Source organism: Calliphora vicina, chromosome 3, assembly GCF_958450345.1.
Source record: "Calliphora vicina chromosome 3, idCalVici1.1, whole genome shotgun sequence".
NCBI lineage: Eukaryota > Metazoa > Arthropoda > Insecta > Diptera > Calliphoridae > Calliphora > Calliphora vicina.
The window spans coordinates 18,310,904-18,335,457 of NC_088782.1; the positions used below are offsets into that span (position 1 = coordinate 18,310,904).

General features: G+C 29.7%; 5 protein-coding genes across 7 annotated transcripts; 2 read left to right on the top strand and 3 right to left on the bottom strand.

Moving 5' to 3' along the window:
- Positions 1-432: 432 nt before the first annotated feature.
- Rap1 (RAS oncogene family member Rap1) lies at positions 433-3,036 on the bottom strand. 3 transcript variants are annotated; one of them, XM_065503156.1, is made up of 2 exons: positions 2,822-3,036; positions 433-2,374 (listed from the first exon to the last, which is right to left on the bottom strand). In XM_065503156.1, exon 2 carries the CDS (start codon positions 1,454-1,456, stop codon positions 902-904), a length of 555 nt encoding a protein of 184 aa, XP_065359228.1. In that variant the 5' UTR covers positions 1,457-2,374; positions 2,822-3,036; the 3' UTR covers positions 433-901. The 3 variants fall into 3 exon arrangements, with proteins under 3 accessions (XP_065359228.1, XP_065359229.1, XP_065359230.1); XM_065503157.1 differs by lacking the exon at positions 2,822-3,036 and adding an exon at positions 2,748-2,765; XM_065503158.1 differs by lacking the exon at positions 2,822-3,036 and adding an exon at positions 2,686-2,704.
- A 2,099-nt stretch (positions 3,037-5,135) lies between these two features.
- Positions 5,136-7,980, bottom strand: HBS1 (translation elongation factor EF-1alpha (GTPase) HBS1). Its single transcript, XM_065503107.1, has 2 exons — positions 6,782-7,980; positions 5,136-6,469 (listed from the first exon to the last, which is right to left on the bottom strand). Exons 1-2 carry the CDS (start codon positions 7,755-7,757, stop codon positions 5,385-5,387), a joined length of 2,061 nt encoding a protein of 686 aa, XP_065359179.1. The 5' UTR covers positions 7,758-7,980; the 3' UTR covers positions 5,136-5,384.
- A 941-nt stretch (positions 7,981-8,921) lies between these two features.
- LOC135955269 (uncharacterized) lies at positions 8,922-9,611 on the top strand. The gene is made up of 2 exons (XM_065505605.1): positions 8,922-9,192; positions 9,258-9,611. Exons 1-2 carry the CDS (start codon positions 9,068-9,070, stop codon positions 9,427-9,429), a joined length of 297 nt encoding a protein of 98 aa, XP_065361677.1. The 5' UTR covers positions 8,922-9,067; the 3' UTR covers positions 9,430-9,611.
- mus312 (mutagen-sensitive 312) lies at positions 9,439-19,083 on the top strand. Its single transcript, XM_065504190.1, has 8 exons — positions 9,439-9,512; positions 9,642-10,306; positions 10,557-11,927; positions 11,988-12,089; positions 12,299-12,343; positions 14,491-16,898; positions 18,527-18,679; positions 18,740-19,083. Exons 1-8 carry the CDS (start codon positions 9,439-9,441, stop codon positions 18,875-18,877), a joined length of 4,956 nt encoding a protein of 1,651 aa, XP_065360262.1. The 3' UTR covers positions 18,878-19,083.
- Positions 19,084-19,165: 82 nt separating this feature from the next.
- On the bottom strand, positions 19,166-21,108 carry Rab19 (RAS oncogene family member Rab19). The gene is made up of 3 exons (XM_065503439.1): positions 20,829-21,108; positions 20,678-20,762; positions 19,166-19,912 (listed from the first exon to the last, which is right to left on the bottom strand). Exons 1-3 carry the CDS (start codon positions 21,039-21,041, stop codon positions 19,545-19,547), a joined length of 666 nt encoding a protein of 221 aa, XP_065359511.1. The 5' UTR covers positions 21,042-21,108; the 3' UTR covers positions 19,166-19,544.
- Between the last annotated feature and the right edge of the window lie 3,446 nt (positions 21,109-24,554).

Consider the following 24,554-nt stretch of genomic DNA (forward strand, 5'->3'; position numbering starts at 1 on the left):
GATCTTTACAAATATGTTTAAATCATATGATTATTGTGCAATTTAATAAAGAATTTATATTCAATCATACTAATACAAAAAAACTAATCTAAAATTGTTAAAATAATACCAAAAACCTAGTCCAGAAAAATCCAAACGCATTCAAAAAATTATCTTATAGTAAAATGTATGTTTGTAGTATAAAAAAGTATATTTATTAAAAACAAAACATGCCCTAACATCTAAAATAAAATTGATAATACATTCAGCAAACCTAAAATAAAATACTTTTGATAAAAATAATAATAAAAAAACCCTGTTGCCTACTACCAATTAAGTAATAAAAATAATAAATAAGAAAAGCAAATAAAACCCAATCTTATTACATTAAGCCACTAACAAATTATAAAATAATACTAGAAATAGAAATGAAAAAGGTGCAAAACAATAAAGTTGTTTTTTTTTGTAAATTTAAATTTTATTTAGATTTCTTTACAGAACCTAAAAAAGGCTTAAGGATTAAAATGTAATTTTATTAATTTATTATAGGTTTTTATGTATAAATTTTATTTTCTGTGCTTTGTTTTACTTTTTTGTTTACGGTTTCTTATGGAAGTTTTTTTGTTTTTTTTTAAGTTTTTAGAACTAAATCTTTTATGATTTTTTTTTGTTTGTTTAAATATAAATTCTATTTTTTTTAATTTTTATTTAAAATAATTTTTTTTTTACCCATTTAATGAAAAAAATATATATAGAGAAAAAAGTAGCAAAAAAAGGCGACAATAGTGGATTTTTTAAATTTAGTTTTTTATGTTTTTTTGACAATATTTTAAATATGTTTTTTTGTTTGTTTAAATGTGTGTGTTTATGTGTGTGTGTTTTTTTAATTGTATGTATGTGTTTATTGTTTTTGTATGGAGTCTTAGAGCAGAACACATAGATTTTTCTTGGGTTTTTTCTGTTTCTTTTCGGGTGATTTTTTGTTAATTTGTCTAACCAGATCGTAAAAGATATCAACAACATTCACTTTAGCTTTGGCAGAGGTTTCCATAAAGGCGCAGTTGAATTGATTTGCCAAACTCTTGCCCAACTCTTTGCCCACAACACGCTCATCTTCGAGATCGCATTTGTTGCCTACCAACACCATGGGTACATCATCTGTATCCTTGACACGTAGAATTTGCTCTCGCAAATCTTGTAAATCATTGAAGGTGGATTGTGCGGTAATCGAATAGACTAAAACAAAGCCCTGGCCATTTTTCATATAGAGATCACGCATGGCGGTGAATTGTTCTGTGCCGGCAGTATCTAAAATCTCCAACATGCATTGTTGACCGTCGACCTCGACCTGTTTGCGATAACTGTCCTCGATGGTGGGATCGTATTTCTCCACGAAGATGCCCTGGACAAATTGCACTGTCAGAGCAGATTTGCCAACACCACCACTGCCCAAAACAACAATTTTGTATTCACGCATTTTGATTAAATTCTTTTAGTTGGGGGTATTTTTGTTCTGTTTTGCGGATGAAGATCAAAATTCCGGATAAAAGTGGATTTTATGTTTGCTGTTCTTGATGTTGTTGTAAATAAGGCGATGTTTTGTTGTAGTTGGTTGGTTGGTTTTTTGTTTGGTTATCTTATCACTTTGTCGCTAATCGTATTCGCAACTCGTCGTAGTAGTGTTTGTTCTTCCAAGTGGCAATAAGTTTAAAGGTTAACAACTGTGTTACTGTTGTTGTTGTTGTGGGTGCTGCTGTTGCTGCTAATGATGTGTGGCAATGGCGTTGTGTTTATTGATGGCTTTTGGTGCTACTGCTGCTGTTTGTTGGTGCTGGGGTAGTAGTGATATTCCTTAATGTTCTACTGGAAGATGTTAGGCGTTGTATTAACACAAAGATTGCTTTCGGTTGTTGTAATTTTAATTTTATTTATTATTATTTATTTGTTTTATTGTTGCTTATTTTTTCCTTTTTTCAGCCTTTTAAATAGTGTATAATTCAACGTTTTTTTTTTAATTTACTTAATAAAATCTTTTTTTGTTTCAATGCTTTTTTGCACTATTGTTTTTTGTTCTTTTTGACGTTTCGTTTTTTTTTTTGGTAATTTTCAAATTTTGTCTCTTATTTAACAAAGGAATTGTACCCACTGTCGTAATAAATTAAATGCTCTAAACAGGGCCTTGTCTTTTTATTTCAGTTATTGTAGTTGTTGGTTCTTATTTTCGTATTTGCTTATTCCTTTTTATCTTCTTTATGTAGTTTTCTGCTTCTTTATTTGAAATTCTTTTTTAATTGTGTACTTTTGGCACTTTATACTTTTTAGCAAAAAAAAAAATAACAAAAAACTGTTGGTTTCTTTCCGATCAGTGCCGCAAAAAATTATAATCAAATTTCACCTAAAAAAACGTAGAGATAAAAGCAACAATTAATTTTTTTAGAAAACAATATCAAAACTACAACAAAAATAAAAGAAATTTAATTTTTTTATTATCTCTACACTTTTTCTGGTAATTTTTCTTTTTTTTATTAATAATTAACTCATTAGTAACTTCACTACTAAAGCACTAAATAATACTCAAAAGCCAACAAAAAAATGTAATGACTCACAAGAGCAAATTAAATACACACTCTTGCTATTTCCTTTTTCTACTCAATTAACTCTTATTTCCTTTACTCTTTTCTTTTGTATTTCTTTAATTGCACTCACTTTTTGATACAATTACAACAACAACACATAGATATTTTTTCACTCTTTACATATACACATACGTGTTTGCTTTTTTCCTTCCTTTTTTTTGTGACAAGAAAAAAATTTTTGAGTAGAAAATTTCCGCTGAACTTGCCTTTTGGGGTTTTTGTTACGAGTTTTTGTGCTTTGTTGTATAAAAAATTATTAACAATTTATGCTTATTTTAATAAATAACACATAAGCTTTAGGTTTAACACAATTTACGTTATAAATTTAACGTTTTTATGGGTAAATTTTCACAAAACATGAGAGCTAAGAAATTTGTCTGTATTCTGCTTTTAATACGGGCGTCACACTTGATGTACAGTGATGACAATTTAGCTATTTTCTTGTTACATCTAGCGATTTTCAAATAAATATTAGCGGGGAATAATACTATTCAGCGATTTTTTCTAGGAAAAAAAACATAAACAAATAAGTTGGATCAGAGAAATTTTCTAAACAAATATTTAATGTATACATATATAGTTTTCGATATGGACATACATATATACATTTTAAAGGAACCTAAATATAAAAAATTTAAATTAATTTACTTTAGCAAGAAAAATAAAAAATTGTTTTCATATTTTTTTATTTGGCATAAAAACAATAATTGAAACAACTTGGTTAAAGTTTTTTATATTAATGTTTTTAAAACTTTAGTGCATTTATCCACACAAATGTTTTACTTCAAACATATACTGTGTAGCTTTAAATTAAATCAACTGTTGGATTACCGGCTTTATCGATCTGTTGCGAATAAACCTGTTGAAATTTTTTTAACCGCTAAGTTAACGTGTTCCAAAAGATATCTTGAAAATCGCCAAATTAAATTAGCGATTTTGGGAATTCAAACAAATGAGAAAATACCTTTGAATGAGATTGGGAATTCAAGAATACCGAATAGATCAAAAGAGGAATTTTACAAATTAAATTAATTAATGAATTTTAAACAACCCAGAAAATGAGTTTTAGAAATTACAGAAAACAGTAATCTAACAAAATATATTTCGTAAGTAATATCAATCAATCAATTTGATCAGAAGGATCTTAAAATTGATTAAAATGATTAATTATTTTGTACTTTAAATTAAAATATATTAATTTTTGTTAATTGTAGTTTTTATATATAGCTAGTAGCTTTTATTAACCATATAAGGCCCTTAAGGGCTCGGTTATGTAAATGAAGAATTAATAAAAAAAAAATCATACGGATTTTCAAAATCATTAATTTAAAAATTCGATTTCAAATATATCTTTTGACATTATATTGGCACACGAACTGATGGTAACGTACTTATAAAAACATCGCGATTTAACTGTGTTAATTTTCTTTAATCAAAATGCATATGTATTTAAATTTATAAAATATCTCAAATACATGTATTCAAATCCGATTATTTTAAAATAATTATAGAAAAAAATTGTTTAAAAATCTCTGAGGCATTTAATCTAAAAAAAATTCCTTGATGGTTATGTTCAGCTCAATTATGAATAAAAAATTCCGCGGGAATTTGTTCCCCGGGAGTTTTTCCCATTGAATAGGAAAAATAGGAAAAGGGAAAAAACTCCCGGGGAATTTTTATTCATAATTGGGCTGATAATGATTCGGCACAGTCGTACATATATACAGTGGTGGCCAGGAATTTAAGACAAAAATTGTTTGCTAAATTCCATGTAATTGTCAATTATTTTTTCAAATATTTCCACAAATATGTATGCATGAGGACTGTTTTAACACACAAGTGTGTTTTATTCGACTGTGGCAATTCATATATATTCACCATGAACACACAAAATTTTTCTACAACTTGACCAAAAAATTTTTTTTTTAAATAAACATATTTTCTCACATTTATATCATTATAATTTTATTATTATAAAATATTCGGACCAAAGTTCCATTAGTTTCGGTCATATCATGTTATTAACAGCGGATGTTCGCTGAGGTGGGTCAACGTATTTCCACATATCTTTGTCCATGTATGTTTTACCGATTTTTCCAAACATTTTTCAGAAACTAGAAACATTAATAATAAATTTCATACCCTTAGAGGTCCTTTTATTTTGGCTCTATCGCACTTAAATTTCAGTTGATGAAAAAAATTCAAGTATTTGTCTTAAATTGGTGGCCACTACTGTATGTAGCTCTCTTATTTGTTTTAAATCAAAAATATTATTCCTTAAATAAGTACAATTATTAATGGCAGGTATTTTTTTAAAAAAATTTATAAAATAACCCAAAAATAAAATTTGTGTAATTTACAAAAATTCAAATATGTAAATAACATTATTAGTCTGGATCGCGAAAAATCAATTCATTTAAGATGTTTAGGGTTTTTATTTGTTGTATGCTTTGCCGTATTCAGATTTATAATTTGTATTTAATATTAACATACTAATTAAAACACGAAATAGAAAAAAAGTTAATTTTTGAATATTTTTATTACCTTTATATTAGCAGCCAAAACTAGGCTTGAAAAATAAACTTAAAAATCAAAATTAAAAATATTACAAAAATTCGTTACAAAAAGTTTAACGATCAATTACAAATAACGTACGAAAAAAAACTTAAAAAATAAACTTTAAATTGAGAAAGAAAGTGAAAGTACAAAACTTTTCGAACACACTTAAGTCAAACACAATCAAAATATCCATCGAAGTAAGAGGAGGTATTAGCGAATTTTTGTAATCATACCAGCTGCAATGGTAACACCCGAAACACGTAACATGACGCGTCCCAATTCCTTGAAGTCAGCATAGCGCTCAATACAAATCGGACGTGTGGTTTCCAACTCGACTAGAGCACACGAATTATTGCCCAGACAACGGGGCTTCTTCTTAACCACTTCTCCTGTACCCTTATGGATCTGAGCATTAAGTTTACTAATAACAGCCGGTTCGATTAGGGACTGGTGATGCAACAGCACTGGGAAGCCAATGGTAATGGGTACTTTGACATTGAAGACCAGAATGCGTGCTTGAAAACGTGTGGTCACGGGTATGGGATGTTGAGGATCACATATGATATTGCCCACCATAATATTGTTAACATCTATGCCCGACAAAGTAACCGAGACTTGATCACCTGCAAATACGGTATTTTGGGGCATTTCATCGATTAGAAGACTTTTAACCTGAGCCTGTTCCCTGAGAGTTCCCACCAACACTTTGTCATTGATCGCCAAAACACCTGTTTCAATGCGTCCTGAAATGCAAAATCCTGCGCCAGTTCCTTTATAAATATCCGACACTGACATGCGGAAAGGTTTGTCTATTGAACGCTCGGGTATTTTAAAACTGTCTATGACGGCTAGAAGATGAGGTCCCTTATACCATGAGGTCAAAGCCTCCTCGGTAGAGGGTTTTGTTAAATTCTCTCCGGTAAGGCCGGAACAGGGTGTATAAGAAACATCTGATTCTTTGAAGCCAGCTTGTTTTAGGAAACCTTTAAGTTTTTGTACAATTTCATCAAAACGTTCTTTGGACCAACCCACCGTATCTAGCTTATTGATCACCACGCCCAATTGATTGACACCCAGAGAACGCACCAACAAGGCATGCTCTCTAGTTTGGCCACCCAAATCGAAACCAGACTCAAATTCTCCTCTTGTGGCATCGATGACTAATAAAGCAACATCAGCTTGTGTGGCTCCCGATATCATGTTGGGTATAAAATCTTTATGCCCTGGAGCATCTAGTAAAGTGATAACTTTGCTGTCAGTCTCAAAACGAAAATGTCCAACATCCATGGTAATACCTACAAGAAAAGATAAGGAAGATTTTTATATTTCTCAGTAGTATAGAATAAAACAATTCTTTGAAGAAAAAAAGCTAAACTTGGGAACATCGACCCGTTATTCTTCCACTCAGTTATGGCGAAGGGTATAAAGAGGATTTTTGTGAAAATTGTTTTCTCAAAGCAACGTTTTTTATGAACTAAATTGTTTGTAACATTGTTGTGGAAAATTAATTTCAAAGTTTTCCTCTGTAATCCATAAAATAACAACTGAGCAAATTTTAATTATAAAAAATCCTACACAGAATTATTTTTTTTCCTATTTTTACTTACCTCTTGCTCTCTCCTCGCCAGTTTCATCTAATACCCAAGCATACATAAAACTCTGTTTGCCCAATTTCTTAGACTCCTGTTCATGTTTGTGCATAACTCGTTGAGACACATTGCCCGTGTCGAACAATAAATGACCCATAAGCGTACTTTTGCCGGCGTCCACATGACCAATGACAATCATATGGAAATGATGCTTTTGATCGGCACGTTCCTTGGTGTACAATTGTTTGTTGTCTCGTTGTGCTTGCTCTTTAGAAACTTTAAACAAAGCCAAGTTGTCGGCAGGCAACTTCTTTGCAGAATCCTCACTAATATCGACTGGGGTATTGCGACCCGAAACAGCTGGTGAACTTTGTAACAATGGAGAACTTATTTCGAAGCCCCGCTTAACTTCACCTTGGGCAGCTGTTACTTTTACTATGGGGGCTGATGCAGCAGATTTATCCAACTCACCCAAAGCAAGTTTACGTGGGCCGGGGCCTTTAAGCAAAACATTTGGTGCCTCTTGTTGCAATCTCTTCGCCTTGTTTTCGCATTCATCATTTAGAATTTCATCCAAAATCTTAGTTATGTCATAGCCAAATTTAATCGATGTTTCCACAATTCTCTTCTCGGACACTGTGTCGCCTACCACACTGCGCACCTCATCGATGCAAGAGGTCAGTTGGGCCTGCTCCATATCATTTAAGACCGGCATTTGAAAATTATCCGAATCCCGCCGGTTTTTATCATAAGATTTGTCAGCATCTTCGTCTGCCTCGCCCTCCTCCTCTTCGGCTATATCTTTGTTGTCCCTCATAAATGATGACATTGAATTCTGACCTCGTGCGCGATCATACAGCCATTGTTGTGCATCTGTCGGTGAAATACAGTTGTCATCATCTACGGAATGACCATAGACATCATCATAGACATCATCATAGCCATCATACTCGTCGTTGTAGTCCATGGTCCGTACAATTCTGTGACGTGACATGTTTGTTGCGTTTGGCTTTTTATCTCCTCGTTATTTCAATATTTTTCCTTACTGCTTTTCGTATTTTTACAATTATCTATTTCGTAACTTTATTTTTTCATTGATTTATAGGGAATTTAGTTGATTTGTGAAATTTATTTATTAAACACATTGGAAATTACAACAAATCGTGTTTTTAACAAAAAAAATACAATTTTAATGAATCGTGGTTGTGTGGTGTAGTATCAATCAGCTGTTTGATACAAAATTGTTGGTAAGTGGTGAAATAATCTGTTTGGTTCGCTTCATACAAATATATACACACAAACAATTATATTTCTTATGTGACTGATTCAAACATTTGTACTTTACAACGCATCAAACCATCAGACAGTTTTATAAAACAACAAACAAATAAACAACTACAACTTGCAACCAAAATTGAGTGGTGGAGATGGGTTAGTTGCAGTCAGCTGATTGACTTATTTTTTCCGGTTTATGCTACAGACTGACTCGCATAGAATTATTTAGTGGGAGGATTGTTTATTTATCGCATGTTATAGATTTAAGAAAAATTGTATTTGTTATTTATATTTTTAAGAATAGTGAGCCTCTTTTTTAGTAACTTTCTACATTACTAATTATTATGAGAATATTCAACATGAATGAACAAATCAAATCAACAAATCAGTGTGTTTTTTTTTCATAAAATTTTTGTCAAAGGTAGCTGTTACTTTTTTTAAACTGGACATCCTTTTATATAATTATATTAACAAACAAATAAGAACACAAACAATTACATATCATTTTTTCTTAGTATTTTTTTTTTGTAGAAGTTTAATAGTTTCCATTGTTTTGTCAATGCTAAGAAGCAGAACCACATGACTGTTTTGTTAAACTTGAATCCTGAAATTTACTATATTTAAATATAAAAACCTAGTAAATTTGAATTTATCTTAGAAATATTTGGTAAAAGGTCATGTTTTTGAAAACTGGAATTACAGAATATAATTTTCAAACATACTATCCATTACAATGTCACTCACTGTATTCCAAAAATAAAGCGTATTTTTTTGGCGAAAATTAACGTTACAAAAAAACATTATTAACTTGTAGATTTTTATGAATCACTCTATGTCTGCTACTTTTGTATTCAACCATGTGATTAAAAATTAATTGAACAACTCTGTGCTGTTTACCATTGTTCAATTTCATTACAAATCGCTTATTTTTGAAGAATTATTTTATCGAGCAGGTTTTTAACATGTTTTAAAATTATATAATAAATTAAATTCTAATAAAATAAAGTGAACAAAGTAAGCACCCAAGTTATGGAACAAATTGATGAGGCCAAACGTAAACCCAGACGTACTAAAGGAACACCATCATATCATTATAGAAATCGTTTTGCCGCAGCTAGCATTGCAGCGGGAAGTGCAATATTTGCATTGTGGTAGTAAGTTTCTGCATTAATTATTATGTTCTTTTTAATTAAACAATAAAAATCCAATTTTTTTTTAGTTTTACACCCATATTTCGCATAGCGAATGAAAAGTTAATACGCGATTTGACAACAGCCTCTGAAGAAGAAAAGGATCGTAAAATTATTTTCAATTTAGTGGGTGCTCCCAGAACTTCAAGAGCTATTAAGGAGACTATAGAGGAGAAACACAAATTAATGTCCGAGCGTTAGTGGTAGATAATGGATCGCCAAACACGTAAAGCCAACTTAAAAAAGTTACAATTACCCAGTACCTCGGGAAACAAACAACAACGGTATGCTAATTTTAAAGCTTCTTTTTACTTTATATTGTAGTACCATTATATTTATGTAGTTGAGTTGTTTATTAATAATAAATGTTATAAAATTAAAAATATTGGTCTTTTTATTTCTTTTATTTTAAGTAAAACTCGCCAAACAGCTAAATCCATACCAGCAACTGCAAATACTGCCATTACAAACTATTTTTTAACACCCGAAAAATCTAATAAAGACCCTGTAGAAGAAACTAAAGATAGACTAGGAATTTCTCCAATTGCTTTAGCACCTAATATACCCAAAGAAGATGTACCAGCATCATCTGACATTCCAGTAAAGCCTGCGACACGCACTCGTACTAAACGCACTAAACTCGATGACTTTATATTCAAAGATCCCAATGAGATTCCCGATAGTATTAAAAATGCTAAAAATGCATTACATGATGATAATTTTATTGTGCCCGAAAAGAAAGCCAAGAGGGCACCTAAATTAACCCTGAGTGGCAGCCAAGCAAAAACCTCCAAATCATCCAGATCAAAGAAACAAACTACCATCAAGTCGGCTTTCTTAAGAAATGAACAATTATTTGCGGAAATTGCCGCCCAACATTGTGCTGCCGATCAGTTTGACGGTGATGATGTTCAATTGGCTTTAGCCATTTCCAGATCAGAAGCGGAGAGTAAAGGTTTGGAGGTGATGAATGACCATGAAATTGAGGATGAGGTTAATTTGGTGGATGGCAATAAAGATGCTGAATCTATTAGGGAAAAGTTAAAGAAATATGGATTTAGAACTGCTGATAAGACTGGTAGGTTCTATGAAAATATTTGATAAAAATATGAAGAGTTTACTTTGTAAATTTGAAATTTACAAGGTAAACTGTTGTTTAACAAAAATTGTTTTCAATATTTATCTTAAAGTATACTTTGGTGAAGGGTATATAAGACTCGGCATAGCCGAATATAACACTCTTTCTTGTTTTTCTGTAATTAGCTAATTTGTATAGTATGAGGTCTCTGCAGTTTTTGTAAACTATTTTTCAATAACATATTTACTAGATTACAACACCTTTGCTGCCGCCTTTCTACCCAAAACCAATGGTCGTAGAGGAAAATCTAAATGGGCCAACAAATTTACCGCCCTTACTTTACGAAGTCCGGAAAATCAATTGAAAAAACTACAAGATAATATAGAAAAACTTTTAAATAGCCAATTTCACACCAAACGTTTAAGCGAACAAGAATCTTTGTTAAGCCAGTATAAACCACAAAGTTCTTTGCTAAAGAAGGCGAATGTGCATGCAAATAAAATAATTTTAGAAAACGTAGAAAATATAAATCAACCAAACGATTGGTATTTCGTTAGTGAATTATTTGATGTCAATCAACTACCAGCCGGGCATTTATTAAAAGATTGGACTGCCATACAGGGACGAGATCTAACACCCACCACAAAAACGAAAGAAATAACAGATAAATTACAAAAGTTGCAAAATATTTACAGAGACTTAGAGGAATATTTTAGTTCCAGGAAAAGATTAGATTGGACCATAGATAATGAGAACAAAGAGGAGCAGGAAGTGCTTGAAATCAAAGATAATGATGATAATAAAAAAGAAGAGTCTCCAAAACAAACTGAAGATAACATAAATACTGCTGCAAATACTAAAGTTGTAGAAAATCAAGAACTTGCTGAAATGGTAGATTTAATAGAAGATATGCAAAGGAATGAGACAGAAATTGCTGAATTTATATGTGATAAGAAAATTTTAAAACTTTTGACTTGTACTAAATATCTGGATACAATGCAAGTATCTAGTTGTAGCATAAATACCCAGGACACAATAAATACCACACAAAAGGAAGAATCTAACAACAGTTTAGCAGAAATTTCAGATGATGCTAAAAATATGGAACTTGATGAAATGGTAGATCTAACAGAAGATGTGCAAGGAAATAAAAGGGAAATTGAAAATACTGGAACACAACTCACTAACATAATATGTGATAACAATGTTCTAAAACATTTGCAAACTTCGAAATTGTTGGATATAAAGCAAGTCTCTAGTTTTAATAGAAATACCCAGGCCACCATAAATACCACACAAAAGAAAGAATCTCTGGAGCAAACAAAATCCAACACCAGCCTAGCTGAAATTTCTGATAATTCACAAACTAACGAACTTGATGAAATGATAGATTTAATAGAAGATATGCAAAGAAATGAAGCCGAAATTGAAAATACTGTTGTAAAACAACCCACTAACACAATATGTGATAATAATAATCCAACACTTTTGGATATAAAGCAAGTCTCTAGTTGCACAATAAATGCCACACAAAAACCCAGATCAAATTCACCCGATTTATTTGCGGATTCGGATGTCGAGATGGAGGAGTGCGATAAGGAAGTAGATAATAAAACTGAAGGTACTAATTTAAATAAATGATTTTATATAAAAATGTTTACAATATTTTTAATTCTTTTAGTTAAAACAGTGATAAGTGATGCCAAAGATAAAAGTCGTAATAGTTCCATAGATGATATGGAGGTTGGTGTTAACACTTATGAAATCTTTTCAAGTGATGAAGGTAAATTATAGATTTGTTTTGTATATTTAATAAAGTTTTTTTTTTAAAGATATGCAGGTTATAAGTAGAATAAGTTAAGAATTGTCAGAATAATAACGAATTATAAAGAAACTGTGGAATTTCTGCTTAAAACCTGCAAATCTAACTAGTAAAGTAAGAAAGCAGTACATTGATTAACTTAACTTAATTTTATTTAATTTTTTGTTTAGTAAAGAATACTTCATCATCGGAACAGAATGATTCAACTTTAAAAGGTAAGTAACAAATTAATTTATAGTTCCTAGTATTTAAAAGTACATAATATTAATAATAAATTAGAATTATATATTTATACTTAGAACCAATCATAAATTATCGAAATTTCCGTGTTCGAAATAATTTTATTTTATTTTTGCAATATTTTATTTGTTCTCTCTCTTATTTGTCGAATTTGCAGCCGGAATTATTTGAAACTTGTAAAAAAGGTAACAACAAATTATAAAGAAATTTTAAGCGGGCAGTTTCCAATAAGTTTTTTTATAACCGAAAGTCTCGCTATTATGGGAACAGGACAACTCATTTCTACAGATGCTTATTAAATTGTCTGTATTTTAAAAAAAAATATTTATTAAAATTTTTTAAAATAAAATTTGAAATATTTATTAAATAAAATTTGAAATACAATAAGAAATTTTTTTCAAATAGGTAGTTCGTTTACCTGCTTTTACTATTTTTCGATATTTTGTATACTTTTTTTTGTATTGTGAAAATAGTAAAACAAGCTAGTGAAAATAGTAAAATAGTAATTTCAGTTTAATTATACCCTCACTATGATCAGTTTGTCATTCCGTTTATAATTTGCATTTTTCATTTACTACCAGATAAAATATATATATTTTGTGCCGTTAGTAGTTGATATAGTCATGTCTGTCTGTTGAAATCAACTTTCCGAAGCCCCAAAATAACTTATAAACATGATTGATACATCAACATATCGGGTATAGTCCTGGCTCTTTTGCTATTTAAAATCGTGGATATGTCCACAAATGGCTAAGATATAAGCCGTGTTATTATATGTTTTCCAATTTTTTTTAACAAAATATTTTTTTCCACTAAAAATTTTTTTTACCAAAAATTATTTTCCATCAAACATTTATTTTCACCAAAAATTTGATTTTCACGAAAAAACATTTTTTTTCATCAAACTTTTTTTTTGTTTTCATCAAAAATTTTCTTTTTTTTTCATCATCATTTTTGTCATATTGGGTGGATGACTTAAAAATGCAGGATTTTTTTTTTAAATTTTTAGCTTTTATTTTAAAATATTTGTACAATGCAAATTTATTCAATGTATTGGCCATTGTTAGCTATGACCTTTTCCCATCATTCTGGCAAAATATGAATTCCGAGCCAAAAGAACTGAACATCTTTTGAGGCCACGGACGAATCAAGCCAATTTCGGATACTCTGTTCTGAAGTGAAGCTTATCGTAGAGAGAGCGTTCTGCATCGATCGAAACAAACAGTAGTGGGACTGGGCAAGGTCTGGACTATAAGGCGGGTGAGGCAAAACTTCCCAACCATTCCTTTCTAAATAGTTTTTAACAGGTGTTGCAACATGTGGCCTAGCCTTGTCATTATGTTTTCATGTCTGACCGCATATTCTGAGTGTTTTTCGAAATAAGCTCGCTTCAAACGAATAAGTTTCATTCGGTACAAGTTCCGTGTGATCGTCTGGCCAGGTTTCAGCAGCTCATAATAGATAGCAGCACAGAGCATTACCTTAGCGCCATGGATATTTGGCTTTGATGTCGATTCGGCTGGTTGGCCGGGCTTCACATACAATTCCTTACACTTCGGGTTATCGGAATGCATCGTGCAATTTCGAACATGCAAAATAATAATAATAGTAGCTCCCAATGATTTTGAAAGCTCTTGTTGAGTTTGACAACAATCTTCATGGAGTATTGCCTTCAATTCATGGTCTTCAAACTTTTTTGGTTGGCTTGGGCGATATTTGTCTTCCGTGTCAAAATCACCACTTCTGAACCGAACAAACCTTCTCTCGCTCGTTGAAACATATAAGGCCCTTAAGGGCTCGGTTATGTAAATGAAGAATTATTAATAAAAAAAAAAACGATGAAACACATTCAACATAAGCTTCGGTGAGCAATCGGTATGCTTTAGCGGCTCTTTTCAAATTAAATAAGTAAAGCAAATGAAGTTATTAAAAACAAAAACCGCGTTCAGAAGATACGCCATCTATTGTAAATCCCCCATTTTTAATTCATACACCCAATAATTTTTTTTCACAAAAAATTCAATTTCATCCAAAAAATGTTGTCTTATCTTAAGATTCGGCATAGCCGAATGTATCAATCACTCTTACTTGTTTTAATTAATTTCGTTATCTTTACTTTTAGAACCCTCTTCCACTAACTTATCTATCCCCGATGACAACATAATCGATTTAACTCAAGATGATTTACAAATCTCAACCCACAATAAATCACATAATTTTAATCAAAGTAAACCCATAGAAGAAATCGATTTATTTGCTGAATCCCCTTCACAGGAAGAATATCAGGATTTGGCCGATATCAATAGCAACCGCCAAAAATCAAAAGATGTACAAGAAAACCATGAAGAAACTTTCAAATTCAGCTTAACTATGGAAACAAATGAAAAAGAAGAAACACAAGAACAGCTTAAAGAATTTTCTACAAATAAAGAGTTGGAAGATATTGATGTTGTTTGTATTGATGATATTGTTTTACATGAAATAGCAATGGATCAAACAAATACGTCATTTTTAAATTTCCAAGGCTCTAAACAATTGGAAACTTGTTTTCATAAAGAGACAGCCACGAAGGAGAAAGAAATTATTAGAGACAGTTTATCAGCTAACGACACAGTATTCCGGGAATTGTGTAATAGATATGTAAATGAAGATAACAACATTTCCACTTCCAAAGATAAACAAAACACTGACTTTGTTGAAATTTTGCCCATCATTAAAACTCCTAAAAAGCTAACTCTGGAAACCCAAGAACAGCTTAAAGAATTTTCTACAAATAAAGTGTTGGAAGATGATGATATTGTTTTAAGTGAAATAGCTATGGATCAAACAAATACATCATTCCTAAATTTCCAGGGCTCCAAACAATTGGAAACTTGTTTTCACAAAGAGACAGCCACGAAGGAGAATGAAACTATTGTAGGCAGTTTATCAGCTAACGACACCGTATTCCGGGAATTGTGTAAAAAATATATAAATGAAGCCAACAACACATCCACTTCCAAAGATAAACAAAACACTGACTCTAACATTTTACCCACAATTAAACCGCCTGAAAAATGTGAACAATTTACCAACTTCACTATGGATTTTGATATGACTGTTGACACTAATCTAACTTTAAAAAGAAAATCTATGTCCTTTACTGCCAAAACTCCTCTGAAAATGCACAAAATGTCTAGCAATACAGTACTAACTAAATCTCAATCGTTTAATAAAAGTAATATGGAAAATGTCAGCATAGATTTAACACAAAATGAAGATGATGATGATGATATAGAACAGGCAGAAGATGATGATGATGAGTGTTTAGTTTTATCAGATGATGAAATTAACTATTCCATTTGGCAGGCCAATAAGACAGCAAATTTTCAAACTTCAGAGCAATCGCAACATGAAGATGATGTTATTAGTATATCAGACAAACAGGCTGCAAGTGATGAAGAACAACAAGATTCAGACAAAGAAAAAATAATTGAGTTTCCCACTAAAGATAAAAGCGTTAAGGAATTTTCCCATTTGGATTTAAAAGACAAAGATACGTCTTTAATTAAAGTAGAGTTGCTGCCTGAACAATCCTACAGTGAGATCGAAGTATTAACTTCAAAATACTCCGCAGCTAAAACATCTCATCCAGATGATTTGAAAGTTGATCGTAGTAAGTTTGGTATTTTAGAAGAATATTATGAACCCATGGATTTTACACCGAATCTCTGCACTCCTAGAAAGGTTTTAAACGAAGCATCTTTCCTAAGATCACCCTCTGAAACCACAGCACCCATGAAACGTTATAGTAATTGTCATAGATCTTCACAGAAATTTCAAGATTTAATAAATAATATTGGAGCAAAATCTCCTACCAGCAATTTTAATGATTTTGATGAATTCGATCTTATGGTCTACAAAAGTCCACCAAAGACTGTAATATCTGGCAAAAAGCCTCAGGGCATTGAACAGCTATTGACAGCTGAAATAAGTTTTAAAGAACGCCAAAACTATCCTCAACTCCAAAAATCACCTACATCAATTATACCCTTAAAAACCACACAGGAAGTAACATACAATAATAAAACCTATACCATACGCTATACCTCATCGCCTAAACCGGACTTTATGAAATATAGCGAAGCCGAATTACTTAAGCAATTATACAATTTTGGCATAAAACCCTTAAAACGTAAACAAGCGGTTAAAATGTTGGAATATATTTACAATCAAACTCATCCTATTGTAATGGAAGATGATAAGGTTGAGACACCAAAACAAGATATTATAGATATGGAAGAGTTTGATCTACCTTGTACTTCAAAGGCGGCCTTAAGAGCTAATTCAATGCTAACAAAACCTAGTGAGATTTTAGTTAGTAATCCAATTATAAGTGAGAGGGAATCGGCAGAAATTTTGTTGGATGTGGACAATAAAAAGTTAAATCTACAAGATTCTTGTGGCCTGGAAATGCTACGTTATTGCATTGATCTTAAAGCGGAACTTTTGAATGAAGAATATATATTGCAGACTAATGTTACTAAAAAGGTAAGTCAGTTGTTTTTAATTTTGTTTTTTAAATTTATAAAATCTTTAGAGTTTCATCTCAAAACTGATAAAGAACTTAATATTATTATGTTTTTACATGTTCAGCCCAATAATGAAAAAGAATTCCCCGGGAGTTTTCTCTTTTCTCATTTTTCCTATTCAAATTCTATGTTAAAAAAACGAAAAGGAAAAAAACTCCCGGGGAATTTTTTTTTTCATATTTTTTTTCAACGTTTTGGTAATAAACCGGATACTCTTGATTGCAAATAAAAGCAGTTTAGTGGTTTAAAATTTTAACAACTCTTTATTTATTAAAATTTACACAACAACTGTTTAAACAGTCACTATGTGTTTCTATACAAATACACGTTTATAATTCCCAATAATACACACTCTTCTTTATAATGTACAAGAATGAAGTTGATGTTAATCTAACTGCAACCGCTGTCACTATTTATACATCGCCATCTTCCTTCAAGTAGCTTCATGAAGGATTTTAACGGACAAAACAAGAATATATATATAAGTTATTTTGGTCCAAAGGGACTTTTTATATTACTACGAATTTCAATAAATAAATAAATAAATATTCGAATTCTGGAGCTTTTAGCATCTTCAATGTTAGCAGCTTAATCATTAAATCAACTTTTAAAATCCTGTATAAATAACTAACAGACCTATGTATATGACAGTTATAATTTCGAGAATTCAGGAAAACAGGTCCTTAAATCAACTCCTCTAGCACTATTTTTATACCCTTCACCTTCTTGAGAAGGGTATATATGAGTTTGTCATTCCGTTTGTAATTTCCACAATATAATTTTCCGACTCTATAAAGTATATACATATATTCTGGATCCTTATAGATAGCGGAGTCGATTAAACCATGTCCGTCTGTCTGTTGAAATCAATTTTCTGAAGACCCCAGATATCTTCGGGATCCAAATCTTCAACAATTCTGTCAGCAAAATCGGTCTACAAATAGCTGAGATATGAGGAAAAAACCAAGACAACTTCGATTTTTGACCTATTTTTTACCTATATCTGGATTACTAAGTCATTAATATAGACAATATGGATATCTAATGATAGATATTTCAAAGACCTTTATAAGACCATAGTAAGATGGACCTACAATGGATCAAAATCGGAAAAAATATTTTTGAATCTAAATTTTTTTTTCAACAAAAAAAAATTTATAAAACAAAAAAATTTTAAAATTTAAAAAAAAAAATAATTTAAAATTTAAAAAAAAAAATGTTTAATAACAATTTTTTTTCCAAAAAAGGAAAAAAATAAATTTTGTTTACCTAAAAATATTTAAAATTTGTATTTTGAAGTATAATTTGGTGAAGGGTATATAAGATTCGGCAAAGCCGAATATAGCTCTCTTACTTGATTTTAGAGAACTTGCACAAAACGTTTCCTTTATTTTATTGGTTTAATTTTGTCATTCAATTTAGAGTCATATTTTAAATAAAACTTATGTTTTATTGGACTTAGCGCATTTGCTAACTAAGCTAAACAATTTAGATAATCTAGAATTTCAATTATGTTTTAGCTTTTGATATTAAATTTTATGTAAACACAATATATTTCTTTAATCCTCTGTATCTTATTTCTTTTAGACTCCTCAACCTTTATTGCCCTTCCATATAGCGTGGTATAATTTGGTCTGTTCAAATCCTAAATTGCATGAAAACATATTGATGTATGAGCCCATTGATCTGCAAGAAATCTATTTATTTCTAAAAGGTTTAGGTTATCGTTATGATCCCAAGGTAATTAATTACAAAACTCTACAAATTAAATAATAATTCAATATGTATTTATGTTTCTAGGATCTTAAAATATTTTTCGATCGTCGTTGTATAATATTTCGCTATGATCTTACGAGTGCTGATGTTAGCAAAGGCAAAACGAACGATACAAATCGTCATGTACGTAAAAGTAAAAAAACTAAAGTAACTAAAAAGTAATTATTATAGAATATATGTATGTATTAAATATTATTTTTGACTAGCTAGTAAGTGTAAATATGCCATGTAATTGAATTATTTTTTGTTTTAATTTAATGTTTAAAAATAATTGATTATTTGTTAAATTTAATTTTATACAAATAGCCAGGTATTTGGTTTTTGATATTCGTAAAAATAATAAATGATTTTTATATAATAAAACAAAACAGCTAGTTTTTTTCTTTATACAGAAATTTAGCTTTTAGTTGTATACCCCCGACTCTGAACTTTTTAAATAATTTACAAGTCTTATTTAATTTTTTATTTATTTAAGAGAATTTATTAAAACTTTGTGGTCTACAATTCTATAAAAGGACGTTTTTTTTTTGTTAATGGAAAGTGATGTTAGATTTATTATAAATAAAAATTGTCAATTGGTAAAAAAAACTTAAATACACACAAATTGACCTTATTTTCATTTTGGACTTTAAAATTTAAATACAAATTTGTTAACATTTGTACCATGTGTTATTTATATTTATAACTAAAAACAAAAAAATAATACAAATAACTAAATTAAAATATCATAATGCGAGAAACAAACAATAAAACAAAATAAAGTAAATACATAAATCACATTTTTAAAAAACACAATTACGAGAATTATGAAGAGTTTTTTTTTTATATTCTACGTTAAATTGCATGAGCTACTACACTGTTTCAAGGGTTTACTTTGTCCCAATTTAATGGCTTCATCATCGTCATTCTCATCTTGTCTTATGCTGGTGTCAATGCGTCGCTTTAACTCACTGGCCAACGTTACAAAAGCATCATCTACATTACGATTCTCCTTGGCTGAGGTTTCCATTACCAGCAACACTTCCGGTATATACTGGCACATTTGTTGGGCTTCTTCAAAGTCCACTTCGCGTTCATCCTCTAAATCACATTTATTGCCCACCACTATTAACATGACATTTGAGGCAGTGTAACGTCGCACCTCTTCTATCCATTTTTGGAGATTGCTAAAGGAATCGCGACTGGTAATGTCGTAAACTGTACGAAAATAAAATTTAAAATTTATTAATACATATTAAAAAACATAAAAAGGGAATGTATATTCGGGTTTGCCAAAATATACATTAAGTTCGATGAAAAAAAGACTTTTGGTGAAAATTAGGTCAAACAAATCGAGGTAGTCGCGCAGTTGACATATTGTGATATATCAATCATGTTTTTAAGTTATTTGCGAGCATCGGAAAGCTTATTTCAACAGACAGACGGACAAAAGTACATCGACTTCGACAAATTTTGAACGAATACTGGTATTAGGTCGATTTTTCGCCTAATCGAAAAACGAATATTCAGTCGTACTCTAGTATGGATACGGATGCAGAGACTACTGGTATTAGGCCGATTTTTTGGCGAATATTCAGTAAGAAAAAATAAATGGATTCGGGAAAAAACGATTTTAGTGAACAAGTTTTTTTTTTTAGTAAAAAACAGAATAAAAGAGTTTTAATTAAAAAATATTTTTAAATTGCATTTTTATTAAAAAAACGCATATTTTAATGAAAACATTTTTCGTAAAAAAAGGTTTTAACTGTTTAAAAGTGAAAAAAGTATTGCTAATGAAAAATATTTTTAAAATGATAATAAAATGTTTTATTAAACAATTAGGTATACACAAAGTAAAAGTAATGGATATTACTCCCAAAAGTATTCAAGTTAACTTTAACAAACAAAGCAAAATATAAAATAACAAACGTAAATTATGGGCGTTTTTTAATATTTGTACATATTTATGCAATTACGACTTACCTACAATCACACCATTTGCTGAACGATAATAACTTTGGGTAATGGTACGAAAACGTTCCTGGCCAGCAGTGTCCCAAATTTGTAACTGAAAATAATGAGAAATTGTAAAAACCACTGTTTTGCATATAGTTATAATTTAGCAAATACCAACCTTAACAAACTTTCCTTCAATATTAATGGTTTTCATAGAAAAATCCACACCTATAGTATTACCATGACGCTCTATGAAATTGCCAGTTTTGAAACGTTCTACTATGCAAGTCTTGCCAGTGCCAGCATCTCCGATTAAAACCACCTTAAATAGAAAATCGAAACTTTCATCGCTTGGCAGAGCCATCAAAGTTTGAGGATTACGTGCTGTCATATTATATTCTAAGGTCCTTTACGAATTATTAACAAATGAGATCACTCTAGAAAGTGTGCTAAACACAAAAAATTATACTGTCTTAGCAAATTCTGATATTAAAATGTTAGTTTTAACACCTGAATGATTAATTATTTATCATAAATGGTAGCTTTTTTTGGATTAGTTAGTTTTCCAAATGGCACTGTGTTTGCAAGTTTTAAGAGACAGGTGGTTGTTAATTCTGTTATTCTCTTCCAAACGGGTTATGGCCCTTTTTAAAGAATGTTTTTGTTTATTTACCCTTGATAATTGTATATATTTAATTGAATTACTTTATAATTATTAGTCATTAGGCCTTTATTAAAGGGTTAAATTCTATACACTAGTATGTACTTATAAATGTAATTTGTTTGTTTTATTAATTTAAAAACTACTGTGCTGTTTTGTGTTTTTCAGTTTAGTTGTTTGGTTTAATTTTATCCTTTATGCAATAAAAAATAATAAACCTTGCACTTGTTTTTTTTACACGGCCTTTGTTTTTGTCTTAAAAAAGATATAAAAAAATGCGTAGAAAAACAAATTGTTTAAGCACGGTTGTATAAAAGAGTAAGTAGTAGCAGATACAAGAGGTGTAGTATTTAGTAGTAAGTTTGCAAAGACAAATTATTGTTTTCAAGTTTTGTTACCGATTCGAAACGGTTGAAGGTAACGGTAACACTAATTTCGATTACTATGGTAACGGTATTAATGTGGTATCTATAATTTCGGCCTAACTTTATTATTATATTAAATTTTTACTTCTGTTGATTGTAGGAAAACAAAAATTTATATTTTCATAATGTATTCGGAAAAACAATCCCTAGAATATTACCATAGACATTTTTTTCGGCAAATTTCATTATATACTTTATTTTCTTAAGTTACAGTATATGGTTTGGTCATTCGTTTGATTTTGCATTTTGAAATTGAAATTTTAAGTTCTTAAATTAATTATTAGGATGCATTACTTTAAAATTTTTAAGAATATTAATATGTATTAAGAGAAAATAATGACACAATTTTTAACTAGTATTAGTTCTATTTCGACAATATTTTCCAGATTTAATTTAATTTTTAATAATAGAATTTTGACTAAAATTTAAAATTTTACTGGTTTTTGGCTTAATTAAATACATACATATTATAAAATTTCGGAGAATGAAGATAATTTTTATTATATATATACTGTATTGTTGTTGTTTTAAAAGTATGAAAAATATGAATGAGATATCAATAGGTCGTATAACCCACACTAGATTCTTTATTAAATCAGTCCAAATTTCTATAATTTAAATTTTCACTAATCATGTTTTGTGAGTAAGGTTACAGTTTTAACAAGATAGAGTGCTATATTCGGCTGTATCAAATCTTATATTTCCACCATTTGTATATACCGAAATTTGTATAGAAACATTTGGTTAATTTGATATTTTCCATTACCACACCACTTTTAGTTGAAATTGAAAACACTATACATGATATTGGGAACATTTCAAATGATATTGCTAATTTATATTTTAAATGGTGAATTTTCACAAATTAAATTTGAAATTAGCGCAATTTTAATTCGAAATTCTGAATTTAGTTTTCTCTTTCATTTTGAATTTTCTAAATTTCAATAAAAAGTTCTCAATTTTCGAATTCACTGAATTTTAAACTGAAATTATCAATTATATTTGAAAATTTTTTAAATTTTAAAATTAATTTGAAATTTTCTGAATTTGGTATGGAATTTTCTAAATTTCAATGAAAAATGGTGTAGAAGATGTTAAATTTCAAGTTGCATTTAAATATTATCGGGAACAAAATATTTATGTGTTTCATTTATTTCGATACAAAATTTTTTATTAGTTGAACTTATTTTGTTAATTTTTGGACACATATGCTACCTAAATATTAGCTATAACTATGTGTTCAAAATTTTAATTTTTGGTTGCACCGATCTTTCCCATTTTCTATACCAAACATTTCTGATTAACAGAGAATATTTCCTTTCCTCTAGACCCTATCGCGCCAGCAACAGAAAGATGGACAAACATTGCCAGATCGTCTTTTAATATAAGTACCCTAGTATACAGATTTTTATTAAAAATTGGAGTAAAATTTATCGTAATTTTCGATCTCAAGAAATTTAGTACATTTTATTATAATTTTGAATCTGGTAATTCAAACTGTGTTTCAAACACCAGATTCAAACTGTGTTTTTAAGTTATGACCAGATGAATTTTGTGAAAAAAGTCAAATTAAAAGAACAAATTGACGAATACTACAATATTTTTATTCAAATAATTTTAATTTTGTAACACATTTTATATAATTCGTTTTTTCAATACAATTTATGAAAAAAAAATAAAAATATTTTACATATTTTAATTTGGCAACATATTTGCAATAGAAAAGTTATCTCTTTTCAAATAAAATTTAGTTGTTTAGATTTAATGAATTATTCTTATTGTTAATGTTTAGTATTGTATTAAATTCCATATTAATACACTTCAAGTTTATTAGAATGAAACGTGTCTGTTTGGAGTTGTGGCTAACCACAAACAAATTTACATTTATGTATTACATTTAAGGTTTTATTATGACTTTATTAAGACAAATTTACAAACTTTAAACAAAAAATATTGCACAAATTATTTTTAAACCCATAAAATAAAATAAAAACTATAAATAAATGAAATTTATGCAACAAACTCCAACTACAAAATGAAAATAAAGTAGGTACGTGGTGAAAATTTCATATATCAATATAAATGACTAAATAATATATGGGTATCTAGTGTGTGGACATTATCAAAATAATATATTTTGTGTTTTTTGTACGTGATTATGAAAACTTTCAAATCAAATACCACACAATATACAATATACTTGTGTTATAATAATAAAATCGATAAATAATCAAAAGATTTTGAAAATCGTTTAAATTTAAATTTGTTTTAGTATTTGCAACGATTGACACATTTTTCCGTAGCGCCATATTTATAGATTTTTATAACTTTCTTCAAAAAAAAGCAACAAAAAAAAACCGTTACATTCACACATTAACACACCTTCTACACATTAGTACTCGTACCTCATCCTCCTAAGTTTTATTTGGCTTCAAATTACATACAAGTCGCTTTTGATTGTTGTATCTAAAACGCTTTTCTTTATTTTAGTTTAGTTTAGCTGGTTGCGTTTAAATTGCATAAACTGTGTTTTGAGTTTTTATTGACATTTATCTGCATTTTAATGCCAAATCGATTTTGTAATAAAGATAAGGAAGAAGAAAATCTATGTGAAATTTTGCTTTTGAAGTTTTGTGCACTGCAGGTTGTATAAGTAATTTTAATTGTTTTTAACCTGCTTTTCAGTGTCACTTTAATTACTTGTTTATTTTATTAATCAATCATCGCTTTGATGGGCTAAGCGCCTGCAAAACTTGTATTTTAGTAATTGAGAAAGAAAATATACATATGTATATAAAGAAAATCGATTGTCATCAAT